This window comes from Vanessa atalanta, chromosome 1 (assembly GCF_905147765.1).
Source record: "Vanessa atalanta chromosome 1, ilVanAtal1.2, whole genome shotgun sequence".
NCBI lineage: Eukaryota > Metazoa > Arthropoda > Insecta > Lepidoptera > Nymphalidae > Vanessa > Vanessa atalanta.
Genome location: NC_061871.1, coordinates 12,777,205 through 12,796,188, shown reverse-complemented (window position 1 = coordinate 12,796,188; position 18,984 = coordinate 12,777,205). Strand labels below are relative to the sequence as shown.

Below are 18,984 nucleotides of genomic sequence, written 5' to 3'. Positions count from 1 at the left end.
AGGAGGTCTGGATTATTTTTTTGCCTTAGTCAATTTGTCTATCATTCTTGCCACCATTCCAAGTGGTCTGGATTTGTACAGTACCTATTTATAATTTTAATATATACCTACTTAAAAAAATGTAACTCTTTATATAATAATAAGATTAATATGTTTTGTTTCAGAAATATAATATAATCATTACCTGCTCTTTGTTGTTTCCTTTGGTTTTCTTGTTCAATTTGTCCTTTCTTAAATTCTCTGGCTAATTGTTTTTGTCTCTCTTGAAGTCGCTTCCTTGTTAGCCAACCGCGCACATGTCTTTGCAGCGTGAGAACAGAAATCGCCATTTGAGCCTTCAGTCTGATGTAGTTGCGTCTAGCCAACCAGCCACGTACACACGCTTGTACCAGGACAATTTTTCTTATCTACACATAAGAAAAGTCGAATTAATGGTAATTTTTGGATAATACCTATATCCATTTAAGATAACACCTTAAATATGTCAATTACCTGTTCTTCATATATTCGTGAGAGAACTTCGACGTGATAATATTTCAGAAATACTTTGGATTTGCCAAGTGCCCATCCGTCCATTTTCAAACGTAGCAATAGAAGACGGCAGGAGTCACGATTTGGCTTCATTTCTTCATCGTAACTGTATGCTAAGAAACCATACCTACAATTAAAATAAAATTAGTAAAATATTTGAAAAATTTTGTTATATTTTTAAGTAAAAATTAATAATTTGAGCACCTTTTCAAAAACTCGTCATAGGTAAGACGATGGGAAAATCCGTTCTGCCTTATTCTTATAGTTTCAAGGACTCCAGTGTATCTCAGTTGCTTTAATATCTTTGTTGAATCGAAATGTTTTGGTGACCGTGAGTCATTTGGTTTGAGGCATCTCACAAACTGCGGAGTGCCACTAACCATCTTTTGGAGGAGTTCCATAAGAGAATACCGGAAATATGTTGATACGGTTTGTTGTGCTCGTGATTGAGATGCGAGACCTCGACTGTTGAAGCGATCCTATTAAATTAAAATAATATTAAATCATCGCGTATAAAAATAATAATAAGTAGTATGTGTAAATGTCACTCGTAAAAGTATAGTTACCCGAACATCACCCGATATTGGGCCTTCCAAACTGCTGACGTCCATTTCTCCGTGCATAGCAGAGAATAAGTTGCCGGTTTTTGTTATTGGGCATTGGAAGAGAAATCTTATTACATCATATTGACTTTGCCTCATCAGTTGGACAACTTCCGGAGGTAAGAAGTTGCGATTCTTTTCTAGGAAACCATCAGCTTGGTAAACAACGCGTCCAGCGAAGTGGTGAATCGCAAAACAGACCGCGTCAGATTTGGGTCGTACATAATACTTGCTTTTAATATTTCGATGAAATTTTTCTGGAACAAATTAGACATAGTTACCTTTTTTTCTTTTATATGGATATTTGCTATGAATTTTTGGTAATATATTAGTTACTTACCTATGAGGGTTTTGTCCGTTGAACGTGGAAATCGGCTTTCCTCATCGAGTAATGCTAATAATCCCATTGGTCTTGATAAGAGCATGTCTAGGACCGGTCTATTATCTGAAAATTCTACTAGGTCGACAGGCACACCCTCAGCCATGTATTCCTGCTGTTCCCAAGTAAAAATATGTTGATTAAAATAGTACTGGATCTGTTCATTGGCAATGTTTATGCAAAGCTGTTCAAATGAGTTTCTAGTAAAGTTCTCAAATCCAAAAATATCCAGAATTCCTATGGATAGCTGGTCACTACGGAAATAGAAAAAAATATATTTGTAGCGATTAAGAATTGCGCAAAAAACCGAAATTGAGGACACATACAAGTTTATTAATGCGTTATTTTTTATGGTCTTAATTATGGTATGTACTTTGGGTACACTAATTTACCTTTGCGGTTTGTTTTGGCTTAGGAGAGCATTAATTCTTTCAACGATCCTATCAAATGCTCTTGCATAAATTCCTCTAGCGGTCGCATCTCTCGCTACGGCAGCTTCTGTTGGTGAACTATACCTTGCTATTGTTTCACCTTTTGTAACCACACTGCTGCTTGTTAGGCATTCTCGGAGGTCACTTGTCTCAACACCCAAAAGACAAGAAGCTAGAAAAATACTTTAATTACATATTGAGAAATTTCAAGATCTTATAATAAGTAATACTTTTTATCAAAAATGTAGTTTTTTTTAAAGAATAGCTTCATAGTATACGTTCTAGATAAAATTTCTGAATATATATAACACTTAATGTTCATAATTCTTATGTAAATAAATGTATACTTGAAGCAATTGTTACCTCGATGCAACGGTGCCGTGTCAATGATGGTAGCTCGATTATCAGTATTGTGATCACCGGCCGTTTCTGCAAATTCTATATCACCCAGATGTAAGATAGCAGCTAGCATTTTATAAATTATTTGTACCTCGTCTTCATGGAAACCTACCACCTATAACCATAAACCATTATAATATCATAAAATGTATTTGTAATAACTATAAAGTCTATTTCTATTTGCTACCTACAATAGTACCTTAAAAGCTTGGTTAAGCTGACGCCACCGATGAACGTTATGTTCTCGATGAGTCACAGAAAGTGGTTGTAAATAACGGTGCCTAGATTTTAACTGTTCATCGAGGTAATATTTTCTCCACCGCCCTTCGCTCTCTAGTCCATCGTAGAGATAGTAGAAGACATGGAAGTTACTTTCGCCTCTATGAATGAAAACAGGATCAGCTTAGAATAATTAAATCCTTAATCAAAATAATTTGGTAAAATATATCTACTACTCACAATGCTTGATGAACCACCCGCGATTGTTCTAGCAGATATACAGATATTCGAGCTCCTGATATTCTTCCCACTCTCATTATAGATAGATCTAAATATTTTCCAAATCTCGAGCTATTAGCGTTTATTCCAGTACGCGCATTTCCAAAAGCTTCCATGATTGGATTAACTTGTAGAATTTTATCTTCTAAATTACTATATTGTGTCTAAAGAGAAAGAAAACGTTTTAAAATAAACATAGATCTTATAATATGTTTTTTTTTTTTTTTATGTAACAAATATTTTGTATCGTATACGTACTTTAGATAAATATACAAGTTGTTTTAAAAGAAGATTGGCTGATTCCGTTTTTCCAGCTCCACTTTCACCCGATATAACGATAGCTTGATTTTGTTTTTGGTGCATTAACGCTTGGTGAGCAGCGTCTGCTACTGCATAGATATGAGGAGGATTGTCCGAACGACAACGACCTTGGTATAAGTGTTGAGTCTGTGAAAGAAAAGAAATATCTAATAAATTTTATAAAACCTTTTACTACTACTACTTACGTTCTTCTACTTTTTTTATTTATGTTCTATCTATAATAATAATAATCGTTTATGTATTTTTACAAATTGTACATACAATACTTTAAAAGTTGAGACTCCTCTTCTAAATTTGAAAAACACTTGTAATAGTTTTTTATATTAAATTAATATTTTACATTAGAACTACCTAATCTCCATTTCCCGGCTTCATGCGGATCAGTAAGGGTCTATAATATACAACTTATAGATTTGAAAAACAAATTAAAAAATTATGTTGTTGTATCCGACCAGGAAAGTTGACATCCTCGGCTTTTTTCCACTAAAATGTATATAGAAACCTTCCTCTTGAATTACTTCGTTTATTGATGAAATCCGCATTCAAATTCGTTGCGTATTTTAATATATCTTAGCATAGACGACGGGAAACGACTTTGTTTTATAATACGTAGAAATATCAACGGTTTTGTTTTCCTTTGATAATTTTTTTTTACTATCAGTTATTTACTATCAGTTATCGAAATTATAGTATTAAAAATAAAATTTGGTAAATGGTTATTTTTTACCTTTGAAGTATATATCCCTATATCAGTAAAAGGATTTACTGCTACTAGAATGTCCCCGATGTAAGTGTAAATTTGATTTTGTGTATATCTCTTTTGCAATTGTTCTACAATGGCGTCTTCTGTCAAAGTTTCCAAGGTAGCTAAATCATCTGTGTACATTTTCTCTGGTCTTGCCTTTCTATGAGATTTTAATTTTCCTCGTTTGGTGGTAGCTTCTGGTGCTCGACTACTTCGTCCTTCAGCTCTTTGTCTTTTAATTTCTGCCCGAAGTTCTCTTCGAATCTAAGAGATGTGTAGGAATGTTATTAAAATCTTTCAAATACTAGTTGTATATATTTGACATTGAAATAACTCACTTTGTCTTCAAAATTATTAACAGCTAACAATAATGGGTGTTCTAGAAGTTCTCTTGCGAAAGGTCTTTGGTTCATATCTTTGACTAAACATTCAGATATAAAGTCTGCAAGCTGTGGCGTAAATAGTTCAGGGTGTGATAAAGTTGGTGGCGGATTTCGAGGTATTTGAAACAACGCTCGCATTGGATGTAAACCGGATAATGGTGGTTCTCCTTCTGCTAACTCAATAGCTGTTATACCAACAGACCACACATCACACCTACTATCATATGATTGGTCTAACTGCTGTTCACATGCTATGACCTGAAAGGATTTTTTTTTTAAGTTATCAATTTTTTAGCTATCAATTTTAGTATATACATGTTCTGTTACTAGAGGCAAAAAAAAGTCTGGATAATATTTTTTATTAAATCTACCTCTGGTGCCATCCAATACGGTGTGCCAACAGATGTGTTTCGCCTTGCAACGGTTGCGGCCAAATGTGATGATACTCCGAAGTCCACAAGTTTTACTTCAGCATCTTCAGTCAAGAGAATATTATGGCCTTTCACATCACGATGCATACATCGATGCGAATGGAGGTAAGTTAAAGCTCGGACTGTTCCACGTATGACATACGCTAGTTGTGGCTCTGTCAAATGGGTCCCTCGAGCTCGCATACCTGCACCCAGATCTGTCACCGAACCTCCTGTACAAAGCTGCAATAAAGGCAAATCATATTCGTTAAAAAAATGGCAACTGCAGCACACCTAGAAATGGTAAGTCATTACCAAGAAGAAGTGAACTATTCCTTTAAATTAATCTCGCCATGCAATTTAGATTATATTTACCTCCATAACAAACCAAATTTGGTCATCTTCAGAAGATATACCTCTCTTCAAAAATAATCCGAAAAATTCTGGAATATTTGGATGGCTTGAAAGATCACGGAATACGAGAAATTCTTCCTCTATTTCTTCTATATTCTCCGCAATATTTTCTAAAATCTGAAATGTAAGAACATGGTGTGATGTAAATGGAGATCAGGTCAATTCAAATAAACATTTGAATATCGAATATGTTTGCACATAAAGTAAAAATTTGCGTAACATATGTATGTATACTATATTTATAATATGAAAATTTTATTATTAAATTCGATAATTTGAATAATCCACGTTCGGAGTACATTACTAAATAGAATATAAAAGAATTTATGCACTCCAATGTCTCATTAAGGTCCATTAATAAAATTCTCGTAACCAGATAGATACGTGTAGATACACTGCATAAAAAACAATCCCAACAATTGTTATTAGTTTTAGTACAGACACCTCTGTTTTTTTAACGTATTGTTAGTGAGTTCGTAATGGATTGCGTAGATATTATCTCAGAAGTGTTTATTGATGTCAAGGGCGTTTTACCATTTGGATCATGATGAACGCAGCCTTTTATGTCAATGGTCATAGCTATTATTATGTTTAGAGTATTTGAAAACACAATTACGACTACTTTATGCATATTCATATAAGAGGCAAGCTGTAAATATCTACTTAGACTGAAAATAGAAGATAGATGAAAAACCTAGTCAAAAACTAGTGGATGAAAGCAGAGTTAGTACGTATAAGTAAAAGATTCTTCATGGTGCATATTGAAGAGCGCACATATCTATAACTATGAATGTTTTTTTTTTCGGATTGAAACTGTTACGACCAGAATGCTAATTTTCCCTAATATAGGTTGAGGTGTTGCCATTAATAAAACATTGCAACTATAAATAAAAAGCATAGATAAAATTTCCCACTGTAACTTTAAGTTACATCGTTGAATTATTTATTTTAACTAAGAATATAATTTGCATTTTATCATCAAGTAAATTAGTATTTCACCAATGGCTAGTAGACCGCAAAACAGCAATACATTTTTGTATTATTTGTGGTCTGGTTGGTGATCTGAATACGATTAATAATTATATCTTGGTTCCGTTGTCTGTGTGCGTGAGGGTGTTCTATAGGCTCGTCAGACGTCCTCAATGTAAATTAAATTTCAATTAGTTACCTTAACAGCAACTCGTTTTCCAGACTTCTTGTCCTTTGCACAGAAAACTTCGCCATAAGTTCCTTCCCCTATGAGCTCTTGTAGAGTAAACCTGTCTTGAGGGTCCGCCGCCCGGTCGAGCTCCACGTGCTCCGAGAGCCCCCGATACGCCATGTCACTGCGCATGGTTCACATCGATTGCATCTGCAATATTATATTAAAACTGTCACTAAAATAATTGATAGTTATGACTTAAAGCTATTTTCACAAAATATTTAAATCTGTACTTCATCATATTCAAAATGAGAACTTTAATATTTTATATTATATGCTTACATGAAAACAATACCTATTTTACTATGGTGAAGAAAGTATTGATTTCCAACAAAAAAATCTTAATGGAATATAGTGTCTTGAAACACGCACAAACATCAAGTTCCGTATTCTAGATACATAATAGTAGCATCCTGTACTACTATTATGTATAGTAAACAAAACAAAATGAATTGTAACAAATAAACACAAACTAAGCACATGAAACTAACCAACTGACGAATGCGTTTGATCATAATGAATCGCAGAAAAACGAACATTTTTAAGGTACTGGAGTATAACAGCGCTAACAACTTATTCTCTGATAGGAAGTGTCTCCAAGCTGATAGAGATATTATTTGTGTACAAAACGAATTATTTTTATTGATGATTCAACTCCCGATGCAAACTCGAATCTTCTCGAACCGCAATCATCTAAACTACCTACTAGACCCACGAGGTAATTAGATTGAAAACTATCTGAGATCTAAATAAAACGACTAACTGTTTATTTTTTGTACCGTATTGGTGAATGAAAAGAAATTCCGTTTTTTATTAAGCGTTAAAGATAAAACAACTCCAAATAAGGCATAACTTGTTCCTATTTAATAAATGCATATTTAGATAAATAGTTAATTAGCATGTCCGTTCAACGTCCGGTACTTTTATATGAATACATTAAGCGTGAGAGATTTATCGTATCGTAGTTTGTGTATCTATACTAAGAGTGAGGAAAACATATTAAAAGTGAAATAAAAGATCACAAACAATTCAAATATAACCTAAAAAAAACTAGGACATCAAGTCTTTATTCCTTGCAACATTATTTGAGTAACTATTTATCGAAAACAATGAATATATCAATCACGTATCAAGTAATTAAAAATATTTATCGTATATGTAAGGTACATATGATTGGACGAACTTCAAAACTCATTTTTTTCAATTAAAAATATATTTACGCAACTATATCGTGACTTGAAATTAAGAGAAAAATTACATCGTTTAATATGAAGCTCACCGTTGTGTGTTAGCTACCTTACGTGACTCGTTTTAAGCGAAGACATTAAAGTCAGCATGATTGCCATATCACACACTTATTGATATGCATTTTTTTTTTTATAAAGATAAGTAAATATTGGTTTTGTCAAATAATTGCTATTGCTATCATACTATGAAAGCTATCATTACTTTTTATCCTTCGATTTATTATAGTACGAGACTACCTCATTCATTGTTGGTCTAGTGGCTATAAGACAGCATATCTCGAGGTCTTGGGGTGATTCCGGGAGGGGAAAGTGATTGAAATTTTCTGTTGCGTGATTCAAATTCAATTAATATCAAAGCAATCCAAAGTTGGTGGATAGCTTTTAGGTTATAGATTAACTGCTTAGAGGTTTGACTGCCTCGTTAGCCTAGTGGCTGGATAGAAGGCAGATCATAAATTCCTGATTTCAAATCCCAGGTCGTACAAAAACAAAACAGCCTGGAGTCTTGAAGCTTGTAAAGCCGTTGATCCTGCGCGTCAAGTTTACGATCGTGTTGGATTTACCGTCCGATCAGATTATAATACATTACAAATACATTACTATCTAAAAAAAAAAATTAGGTATATTTATTCATTATAAAAATATGACAGAAAAACTTTATTATAATAATGATATTATGTTTGTAATCTGCAACAGATATTCACAAACAAAGTTATGAAATGACTTATCTGGAATTGAAGCGGCAATAAAAACGCGGTCAAGTGCTTGACAAATAAGCATTATAACGTTATCGTTCCAACATTTCTGTTTATAATATTTTTGTTAATAATAAAATAAATAAAAATACTAGATTTCTGTAGGAATACTAGCTGAATCTGCGGCTTTATCTACACGAAATAAATACGTTATTGATTTCCTATTAATGTCATTTTGGTTCCATCGATACTTGTTTGTGCACGCTGCTGCTGGTCAATTCTACTAACAAATTGCCGCTTCATCGCAGTCAAACGAAAAGCATTTATCCGTCGTCGTCTTCCGTTTATCTAACACTCGCGATATATCGACGACCGATTTACGATTTAGTTCATTACGATATAGCGATAAGCCATTTTGATACGTGTGTCCTATAAATTTTATAATTATTATATTCAATGTCGCGTATCACATATTGACGTTTCAATATCGTATTCTGCGGTGAGTTTTGAGTTTCTTGGTACAGCCTAACAGTTGCGGTTCGGTTGATGTTTGCTCAGATTAGAATCGGAAACGTATCGTTGCCATTATAAATTAGTAGAATTCACCTCTTGGTACGATTCAGATGAGGTTTATATTTGAGTTATCATCAAGTTGGATCGTATTGAATGATAGAATTGCAATTGGCACCTTGGATACTTTTTATGAAGAGATATCATTATACTTTTAATATATATGTATATATTCAAATTATAAAGAGGTAAGTTTTGGATTGTTTTTTTTTTTCAAAGATTCTTGCGAAAACTACGCACTAATCTGATCGGTATGATTTTTTTTTATAATGGTTTTGAAACGTAAGTAGCGGAACGTTATACAATAACGGTTACTATTGACAGCAGACTGTTGATTGCGTTCGCACCGTCTATCAATTCACCGATAAGTAGTGTTTGTGAATCATTGTTTTCATCGAAGAATTGTAACAGTATAAATCCCGTATTTAAACTAAGAAATGCATCAACCATAACATATCATTTGACATTTCCTATCAAACCAGAAGCTTGGCCTCTTCAACTATTGGAATGAAATCGGTACCCCATTTATATTAAATACTGATGCAGTAGATTAGTAGTAAATTTAGCGTGCTATGGAAAGGGCTATGCTTGGAGTATCTCTGAGGGATCGCATCAGAAATGAGGTGATCCGTCAGAGAACCAAGGTCATCGACATAGCCCACCGGATTAGTAAGCTGAAGTGGCAGTGGGCTGGCCATATTTGTCGTAGAACCGATAACCGTTGGGGAAAACGTGTTCTAGAGTGGAGACCGCGTCTCGGCAAACGTAGTGTAGGACGTCCTCAGGCACGGTGGAGTGACGATTTGCGCAAGACGGCTGGCAGGAGCTGGATGCGAGTTGCCGAAGAAAGACCACAGTGGCGTGCATTTGGGGAGGCCTATGTCCAGCAGTGGACGAATGCGGGCTGATGTGTGTGTGTGTTTAGAAATACTAATATTAAGATCTACTATTTGGTGCTACTTGTTGGTAGGGCTTTGTGCAAGTTTCTGGGTAGGTACCGTCCACTCATCAGATATTCTACCGCCAAGCAGCAATACTTGGTATTGCTGTGTTCCTGTGTGAAGAGCAAGAAAGCCACTTTAACAAGGGACATAACCTCTTAGTTCCCGAGGTTGGTGGCGTATAAGCGACCTATGGAAGGGTTAATATTTCTTACAGCGCCTTTATATATATATACGCCTACATAAAAAATAAAGAATACTAGCAGTCCGTCCTAACATCGAATTCGTACAAAATCATACAATCATTTGCATAACATAGTTACTGAGTTGTTTATACAATATGCATATCATTTAATGACAAAAAAACATTGCGGGAAAAACTAAAACAAATTATAAATTAAATATTTTCATGAATAGAAAAAAGTAACATAATACAATTATAATTCTAACCCGTATTATACAGCTTCTGAATGTACATACGTCTATTTTGACCTGCGCAAATGACATAGATAATAATCTACATATTAATTATATGCAAGTATATTTTTTTATTTGTTCGAGTTATAATTTTTTATAACTTTATTTTAAATGGAATTCCATTTAAATGTAATTATTTTAGCGAAAATATGTTAATATAATTTAAATCTTTATGACTCGTTTAATTTTAAATAAAAATCTTTAGACGGTATTTCGTAAATAAAATATGCAAATTACAGTTATATTTAAATTACAATGAAGTTTGTATTTATAAATAAATTTCTGTAATTATTATAATAATAATAATTTTATTCTTTATTTAAAGTAAACAAAATGAAGTAACAAAGATCTCGTATATGTAATCATGGTAAGCTTAACAGACCCTTAAACATTGTTCTGATTAAATATATAGTATATTTCAACCACAAGAGGTGTAAATGAAAATAAACAAATTCCGAAACTTAAATCTATAATATATAATATTCAATATGGATTCGCGAAAATATTGCGTTTTGTATGGAACTTGGATTGGATTGGATTGGAACTTTGGAAGTAAAATTAAAGTGAAATAAATTAAAAAAAAATTTATTAGTGTATTATATAGCAGAGCTATGTCTTATATGCTTCCTTCGATTTTAATAAGCTATAAGTATATAATATATCAATTGGCGATCATCATTGCGATCGATTGAACGGTATAGAAGATTATGTCATACAGCTCCACCTAGCGGAATTTTACATTAAAATCTACAGAAACCTTTTACCACTTAAACACAGGATAACACTATAGTGTAGTTTTAGGCGTCAATATCCTAACATAACACCTGTGATAAGCTTAAAAGGAGGGAATATTAGTAATTCCTTAATTAATTTGGGGCACTTCTAGTATTCTTTCAAAATAATATAATTTTGAGTCTCACACTTTTAAAACGTCACATTTAGGAACAGAAAAATAGAACTTTAATTCGACCTTGAAAATATTACCATAATCACGCACCGAACATGGATTATTCAAAAAAAATCCGTGATATATGTTTATTTTTTTTTTATCTAAGTAGTCGTAAAATAGTACAAACATTTTTTTCCGTCATCTGACACACATTACACATACTGAAATCGAGAACAAGTGAACGTATAACGTACGAGAATATTATACCTATTGGTAAATGGTATAGTTGATCTTATGATGTAACTGCGACTCTTTTATTGACAATTTTTATACAACAAAAGTTATTCCGTAAGAAACAAATTTGCACTTAACGCTCGACACGATCGTAAAACGTTAAAAAGCGACTTATGTCGTGATGCGCTATATTACGCGTATTTTTTTTATAAAGAAATAGTTTGTTAGTTTTAATATAGGAAGTAATGTTAGAAGCTGCTCATTTGATTTCAAGAATTCTTTTACCGATATTTGGAGTAAACCTTCAGGAAAATGGAGACCATTTGTACAATGTAGGTCGACGAAAAAACGGTCGAGCGAATTCGTTTATTACGCAGTCCTAACGGTAAGTAAACATTATTGCTTTTTATAGAAAAGTTAAGAGCTTAAAAAAAAGTATAAAAAAATCTGCAACAACGCATACTTATTTTTGTATCTTTGATTGATTCACAAAATATAAATATATTTGCACTTTAGTTACATAATTTTTTTTTTACATGAGAACGATTATCTATTATCAGTATATTAATAATTTTGTGCAGGTCTACGATAGATCTAAATCAATCCATAATAATAGATCGTTAAAAAATAAAAATAAAATTAATCTACAACATATATCCGAAAATATCATATAATCGAGATATTTCTATATTAAATCCATACAATTAAATGTCATTAAGTTCAACGGGCGGCCATGTTTGACGTTTACGGGTGCGTTCAGTGTGTTCTAAATAATAATTCCGTCCCTGCACGAACGGTACAGTAAACTCAATGGAAACTTATCAAAAAATAAATTAATAAATGAGCGGAGCCAAGTTTTTATCTAGTAGTCAATATTGCTAATCCATATTTCTGACATAACAAGATCGAGTTCTACGTCGCGTTTCGAGTTTGTTGTCACAGAATAAACTCCACAGGTGTCAAATTGGTGTCAACTTTGTGGTACTGTATTTGTATGGCGTAATAGGAACATGAATCGTAATATTTGGACTTTTGTATGCAGTAACATAGATGTTATAATATGTATTCAATTATGTGATCATAAACGTATTTGTCTTATGTTGTTTAAGCCGTAAAAAAAATGTAATATTATTATAAAGTAATTAGAAAGTCGAGGAACTATACGTTTTATTTATTTAACATAAGTTCCTACAAATTATTGGTATTTGATTGCCTTTTTGTAATTTATTGTAGCCGTTAGTGATTGGATAAACATTTAAATTTGAAAATGGAATACCCTATAATGCATAATAATTAATATTAACATATTTTTTTAATTTTATATAGGTTCAATAAAGTTTAAAACTGGCGATCCGCACTGCATTCGCACGGGTGCAGTTTCTTAGTAAATAAAATACTATGAGATATATATGTATGTGAAAACATTTTTAGAAATGGATCATTACCTATTATGTAAAAAAAATTGTTATGTCTTTAGAATTATATTAACATATAATATGCAGTATAGATTACTTTTAAGGCAGGAATGCTTTGATTTATTTTGAAAAAATATTAATTTGACTTTTCTATGTTCGCAATATGATAATTTTAATACTCCACTGAATATGTATGAAAAAAATCATAAAACGACCATTAGTATACTTTGACAGCTGGTTGAATAATTTTTATTGATAAATTTTTAATAAGCATCATTTATAAGCACGTCTCGATTTAATTAAAGATATATTTTCAACAAATCAGCACTCTGTTCTGTATAAGAGTATAAATGCTAATCAAGCCAAGTTGACTCAGTGGCGAGAACGCGAGATTAACACGAAACCAATGATCGCGGGCTTAAAACCGGACAAACATTAATTAATATTCATATGCTTAAATTGTGTTTATAATTATTCATCTTGTACTTGGCGGTAAAAGCTGAAGCAAAAAAAAAGAGTAGTTGGAGTAGTGGCGCAAAATGCTTCATCAAAAGTATAACACCTCGCCTTATTGCCTTCACTGGTGCCAGGAGGGCTGGTTCGTTTTTTGCCCAGAGGATCGGAATTGCGATTCAACGGGGAAATGCTGGTAGCATTCTTGCCACCATTCCACGCGGTCAAGATTTATACAGTAACTATTTTAAATTCATATTTGTATACATTTGAGCACTTAATGCTATTAATACTTGGCGGTGAAAATAATATTGTGACAGATGTATATATATATATATGACTGACTGACTGTTACTTGACTTAATTAATTTAGTTAATATGAAATACTTATTGATTTAAATCTAGGTACTCGTTCATAAAGAACATTTATAATATTCTATGACATTTATACAAAGAATAAACTCTTGGCCAGGAATGAGTGTACGAGAACTACACATCAAGATTCATAAAAAAAAAACAATCTAAATTTTTATTTACTAAGAAGAAGATTATATATAACGCTTTATATAAGTTAAGCTATAGCGAAAGGTTATGTATTATATCAAAACACGACACCAGCCGTAATTAGCGAATAATACAACGTAATGATGGCATTAAAATATTTTCATGCGACACTCGCGGACGGATGGATGGACGGAGGCGACACTTTCACTAATGTTTTTAACACGAAGCTGCAACGACGCTGACAAATTAGTCGAATTGCCTTTTAACATGACACATCTTGAGAATCGAGATCCTTGTGATTTTGCTACATATACAGTTTTAGAAATGAGTGTTTAATTTTTAGTATTTATACAGAGATGGCTAACTGTTTCGAACATACGGTAAGGGTATCTAAAACCTTACACAGTTTGTATACCCTCAGTTTTGGATTCAAAATTTTCATAAAAATATCACTGAATTTTTTTTCCGTATTGTAAGTGCAAATGGTCCACCTGATGTAAAATGGTCACCACCGCTCATAGATATTGGCGTTGTAAGAAATATTAATTATTCCTTAAATCACACCAATGCGCCAACAACCTTGGGAGCTAAGATGTTACCTCGTTCCTGCAAATGCACTGGTTCACTAATCCTTCAAACCGGAACTCAATAAAACTAAGTATTGCTGTTTGGCGGCAGATCATCGGATGAGTGAGTGACTAATCAAACCTACCCGGACGCACGCCTTGGAAGTTTTCAAGATATAAAAGATCTAATGTTAAAATGACGGTATAAAAAAAATATATATGTACCATCAAATTTTAAGTCGTTTCTCAAATTCAGCGTTCCTATTTAATTTGTACGCATAATCATAATTCTCTGTGTATCATATCTACTATTTGAAAAAAACACGAACTATAAACTTTAAAGTGACCTTTTGTCTATCAATGTTCAATATTAAATGTCAATTTTGTGAATCACTTAACAAAGCGATTTTAAACGTTTAAAGTTCAAGCATTGCGCGTTTGGTATTTAGATCGTCGTCAGGGAGATCTCTTACGATGTATTTTTATAAACGAGAAAGTAAATTCTAATTTGAAATACGTTCAATAAGGAATATTGGATAAAATAATAGCCGTACTTCGCTTCCTAGAGCAGCCATTTTGACCAAATCCACAAAAAATTACGAGAAGCGCTTCCAAGTGTTAAAATTATTCCGTAACAAGCACATTTAAATAACACCTATAATTAAAAAAAAGTCCTCAAATATTTATCCTATATTTTTATTGTAATTACGCAAATATTTATTTGTTATTTGCTAATTATAAATTTTGATTGTGTTTTTTTCGGTTTTACTTATTGTATTTTGCGAAACCGACGTAAGTTCGTTTTAAATCGAACAAGACGTGTGAATTTTAATATTATATGCATAACATTAATTTCTTTAAATATTGATTAATTCGTTTTTGAAATATGAATGTGATGACCTTTCATTTTTTTTGTTTTTATTTTTACATTTAATTAAACACACATATTATAAAATGAGCCGAGATGGCCCAGTGGTTTGGATTTCGGGTTCAAGCCCAGGCAAGCACCACTGAATGTTCATGTACTTAATTTGTGTTTATAATGCATCTCTTACTCGGCGGTGAAGAAAGACATGTGTATTCCACCAACCCGCATTGGAGCACTGTGGTGGAATATGCTCCGAAACTTTCTCCTCAAAGGGAGAGAGGCCTTAGCCCGGAAGTGGGAAATTTACAGGCTGTTAATATTGATGAATGTTGTAATAAACGATTAAAATTATTTAATAAACAACTATTAAATATTCAATGTTAAATGCTTAAGCAAGTTTCTACAAGTAAATCAATCATAAATTCTTTTATTGAAGAACTTGAATCGATAATATTATTTATAACGTCTGACATGCACATTAATACTTATACGAGAAAAAAATTTATTACTTTGTAACAATTTTTTTCTGTAGGAAACAAAGGGAAAATATGGCGATAAGTGCGTGTTTTTGATACAGAATTCCGTACATTTTTAGCATCAAATTAATTAGAACTGTGTCAAATTTAATAGATAGACATTTACGAATAAGATTTTTTAAAATATTTTCAGCGTTAATCCATACAGATAATTTAACTTCGATAACACTAATGCATAATACATCGATCTTTGCCTAAAATATATACTATAAAAAAAATATATATATATAGACTAACTTATGAAACAACAACTCGGTCACACTACGAATTCAACCTTCAACGTATTCAGGAACTTACAGAGCTTACTCGAGCGTTAATATTATTGAATTCGTTTCCTAGATATTAATAACATACATTTAAACGTGTACGATTCAATAATATTAAATTAGCAATATAATACTATACGTGGTGTCTCATTACGTTCGTAACTACGATTTAACCGAAGACTTGACTCTATTGTTCTAACATAATAACACAATATTCTCGATCTCATCTAGATAGTAATGACGAACACGTGTGATTAATATAAAGGAATTCAGAGTGCCTTTCATAGATATATATCATAGCTTAAGGGGTCAATGTATTTCACATGCGCGTAATTTTATGTTAATGATTTAAGAGTCCCACGATTGTGTACTTATTTGGTATAATTATAACATGTTTTCTATAGAAGTTTCCATGAAATTGTATAAGGTTTCAATTAAAAGATTATTCGTGTTTACTGTTAGAGTCGAGGTGGAACAGTTGTTAGAACACGTTAATTTAAATAAAAGGCAGTGAGTTCAAGCATCAGTTCTGGGCGAGCACACGTTTAATATAATAAATTTGTTGTTCGTATGTAGAACATCACAAAAAAAACAACATATGTTGGATGAAAATATATGTACACTTTCCAACCCGCATTGGAGAATAAGTTCCGGAATGTATCCATGGAACATTGGGACTTCTATAGTGTTTTGTCTTCCGGATCTTAACCTCAATCTTCGGTTAAGATTCAGTCTTTCACACACTTATCTATCTCGTTTCGTTTTGTACACATGAATAAATACATAAAACGAAATCAATTTAAAAGAGAATATAAATCAACATTCCTTATTGGTGATAACTTTTTATTAAACTGTCACGATAGACATAAAACGAGGATTGAAATCGAGGATTGATTGCTTGTAAAATACTACTTGAATAAGGTATATTTATGAATCGCGTGCTCAATTACTGTTGGAAACGGATATTCGTATTGGTATGTATGTCTATATTTGTTGGTATTATAACACTCTAACTCGGAAAACACACCCATCTTGGTTGAAGGAACACGCATCATCGGTCCCGATATAAAAAAAATAACACTTATGTATTGTTGTGTTTGTGTGTGTGAAATTTGACGAAAACATATATGTTTGTATTTCGATGTTATTTTTCTTTCTACTTTTAACTCCAAAAAGATATATAATCGATGGTCCAACTAAAATTCAATAAATTAAGAATTAAATTGTAAAACAAAGGAAAACTAGGTTAGCATTATTAAGCAAAACTAAAGTATTCATTATTTTTAAATCTAAAGATAATATTAAGAAATAAACTCCGTCTGACCTAATTTTATCTGCCGATCTCAAACACTAACCATTTGAAGATTCCGCGGTGATTGGTAAAATAGTGTTAAAGACAAGATCCGTTCTTATATATAAGATTTGATTATTCATATATCTTATCCACTTTTGGTCACTAAATACACGCACACTAGTAAATTAGAATGAAATTTCGCGATTAGCGTAGTAAGCGTAGCTTTCACGCACACTTCGATATAAAAATTGACCCGTTTGTTTTTGTTCTTTTATAGTGCTTCACTCTAGACAATAATCTAAATATAGGAGATAGAAATACATCTAAGATCACGAACTGAATGTAAACACGGCATTCTTGAGAAATCGATGATGACATAAAATATTTGCTTAACAAGTGAAGTTCATTAAATATTAGTTGTCTTTGTCTGAAATGCAAATGTTTAATCGTCCACACTCTTTACACTTGACAACCACTCGCTCGGCACTTACTAACCAGACCGAATAATTGTTTAATTTTCGCAACATAAAAAAATATTCAAACAATATTTTGACGTCTGAAGAGTTCTAACAAATAAAACAATAAGTTAAATGCATTTCAATTGTCTGCCTGCTGTGTTTTAAAAGAAAGTCAGTAACCATAGACAATGTAAAATAATAGAAGCGGTTTTTATTAAATATCTTATAGTCAAACTCAATTATTGTAAAAGCGAATTCGTAACTTTATAGGTAATTAAAATTTTATGTACTAATACAATGGAGTTCGAAAAATATACATTCGATTATTGGTAGTTACGTTAGAAGATTATAGAATTCATCGCTGTGTGAATGTAGCCTTAGTTGACATAAAATTGATCGGTGTTGGTGCCAATATGCACCAAGCGTTAACTTATAATTCAGAACGTCAAGTGATTATATGTTTTAGTTTTGTATAATACGGTTATATTTACAGAGAATGGCGTTTTGCTACTTTCATTGATATAACCTATAATTTTTATTATATTTAAAAAAAAAATATTGTATCTAAGTAAATGCTTCGGGTACTGTCATTTACTTATAAGAGAGTTAAAATATGTAATTTGTAAACTTTCTTTTTTCATTTATTTATGAGAAACTGCGTCTATATAAAAATAAACACATCTATTTTGAAAGTCATTTAAATTATGAATTTTACTTGATTATAATTATATGGGTGGATACGTTGGTTGCCTGGAAGAGTTCGCTATGTAGCGATAAGGGCGTCAAAATTGTACGCGTCTTTTATTAAGGCTGGACCTATGTTGTATTTATATATTTTCTCGGTGCGATGTACAATAAAGTATAAAATAAAGTGAAGTAGGTTAAAATAAATTTATAATAACGTAAAAAAATATTTAAACTAAACAAGCGTCTTGTTTGCACACGTCTATATAATATTGAGATTATTGCCGATAAGATTTTTTAATCCAAACTTTGCTTTAAGTTTCATTTACCTTATTATCTTTTAAACAATTTAAAATTTCAAAAACAAAGTAGTACTTTCTTTAAAAACTTGTAACATTTAAATAAAACCTAGTTTTAAGGCCTAAGAACTCCTTTGAACTGAATGCAGCCGGAACACCCGATTAGGGTCGATGTACCGTTTATGTATCAACTCGTACTAGCCTGAGGGCCATAGTTTTACAAAATAAACAAAAACTTCAAAACAAACAGAAAATCCGGCTGGGATTTAATAGC

General features: G+C 32.2%; 1 protein-coding gene across 7 annotated transcripts in view; it reads right to left on the bottom strand.

Annotated features, from left to right (window-relative positions):
• LOC125073699 (myosin-IIIb-like) overlaps nucleotides 1–18,984 on the bottom strand; it is a 48,532-nt gene that overhangs the window by 5,005 nt on the left and 24,543 nt on the right. For all 7 annotated transcript variants that reach the window (XM_047684714.1, XM_047684950.1, XM_047684882.1 and 4 more), the window contains exons 2-16: nucleotides 6,282–6,464; nucleotides 5,075–5,230; nucleotides 4,661–4,942; nucleotides 4,245–4,547; nucleotides 3,889–4,170; nucleotides 3,099–3,287; nucleotides 2,802–3,004; nucleotides 2,542–2,722; nucleotides 2,307–2,457; nucleotides 1,905–2,115; nucleotides 1,474–1,766; nucleotides 1,098–1,390; nucleotides 736–1,010; nucleotides 493–658; nucleotides 185–407 (exon numbers count right to left, since the gene is read on the bottom strand). In XM_047684714.1, the coding sequence (XP_047540670.1) occupies nucleotides 185–407; nucleotides 493–658; nucleotides 736–1,010; nucleotides 1,098–1,390; nucleotides 1,474–1,766; nucleotides 1,905–2,115; nucleotides 2,307–2,457; nucleotides 2,542–2,722; nucleotides 2,802–3,004; nucleotides 3,099–3,287; nucleotides 3,889–4,170; nucleotides 4,245–4,547; nucleotides 4,661–4,942; nucleotides 5,075–5,230; nucleotides 6,282–6,446 (3,373 nt within the window). In that variant the 5' untranslated portion in view covers nucleotides 6,447–6,464. The remainder of the gene's footprint in view (nucleotides 1–184; nucleotides 408–492; nucleotides 659–735; nucleotides 1,011–1,097; nucleotides 1,391–1,473; nucleotides 1,767–1,904; nucleotides 2,116–2,306; nucleotides 2,458–2,541; nucleotides 2,723–2,801; nucleotides 3,005–3,098; nucleotides 3,288–3,888; nucleotides 4,171–4,244; nucleotides 4,548–4,660; nucleotides 4,943–5,074; nucleotides 5,231–6,281; nucleotides 6,465–18,984) is intronic.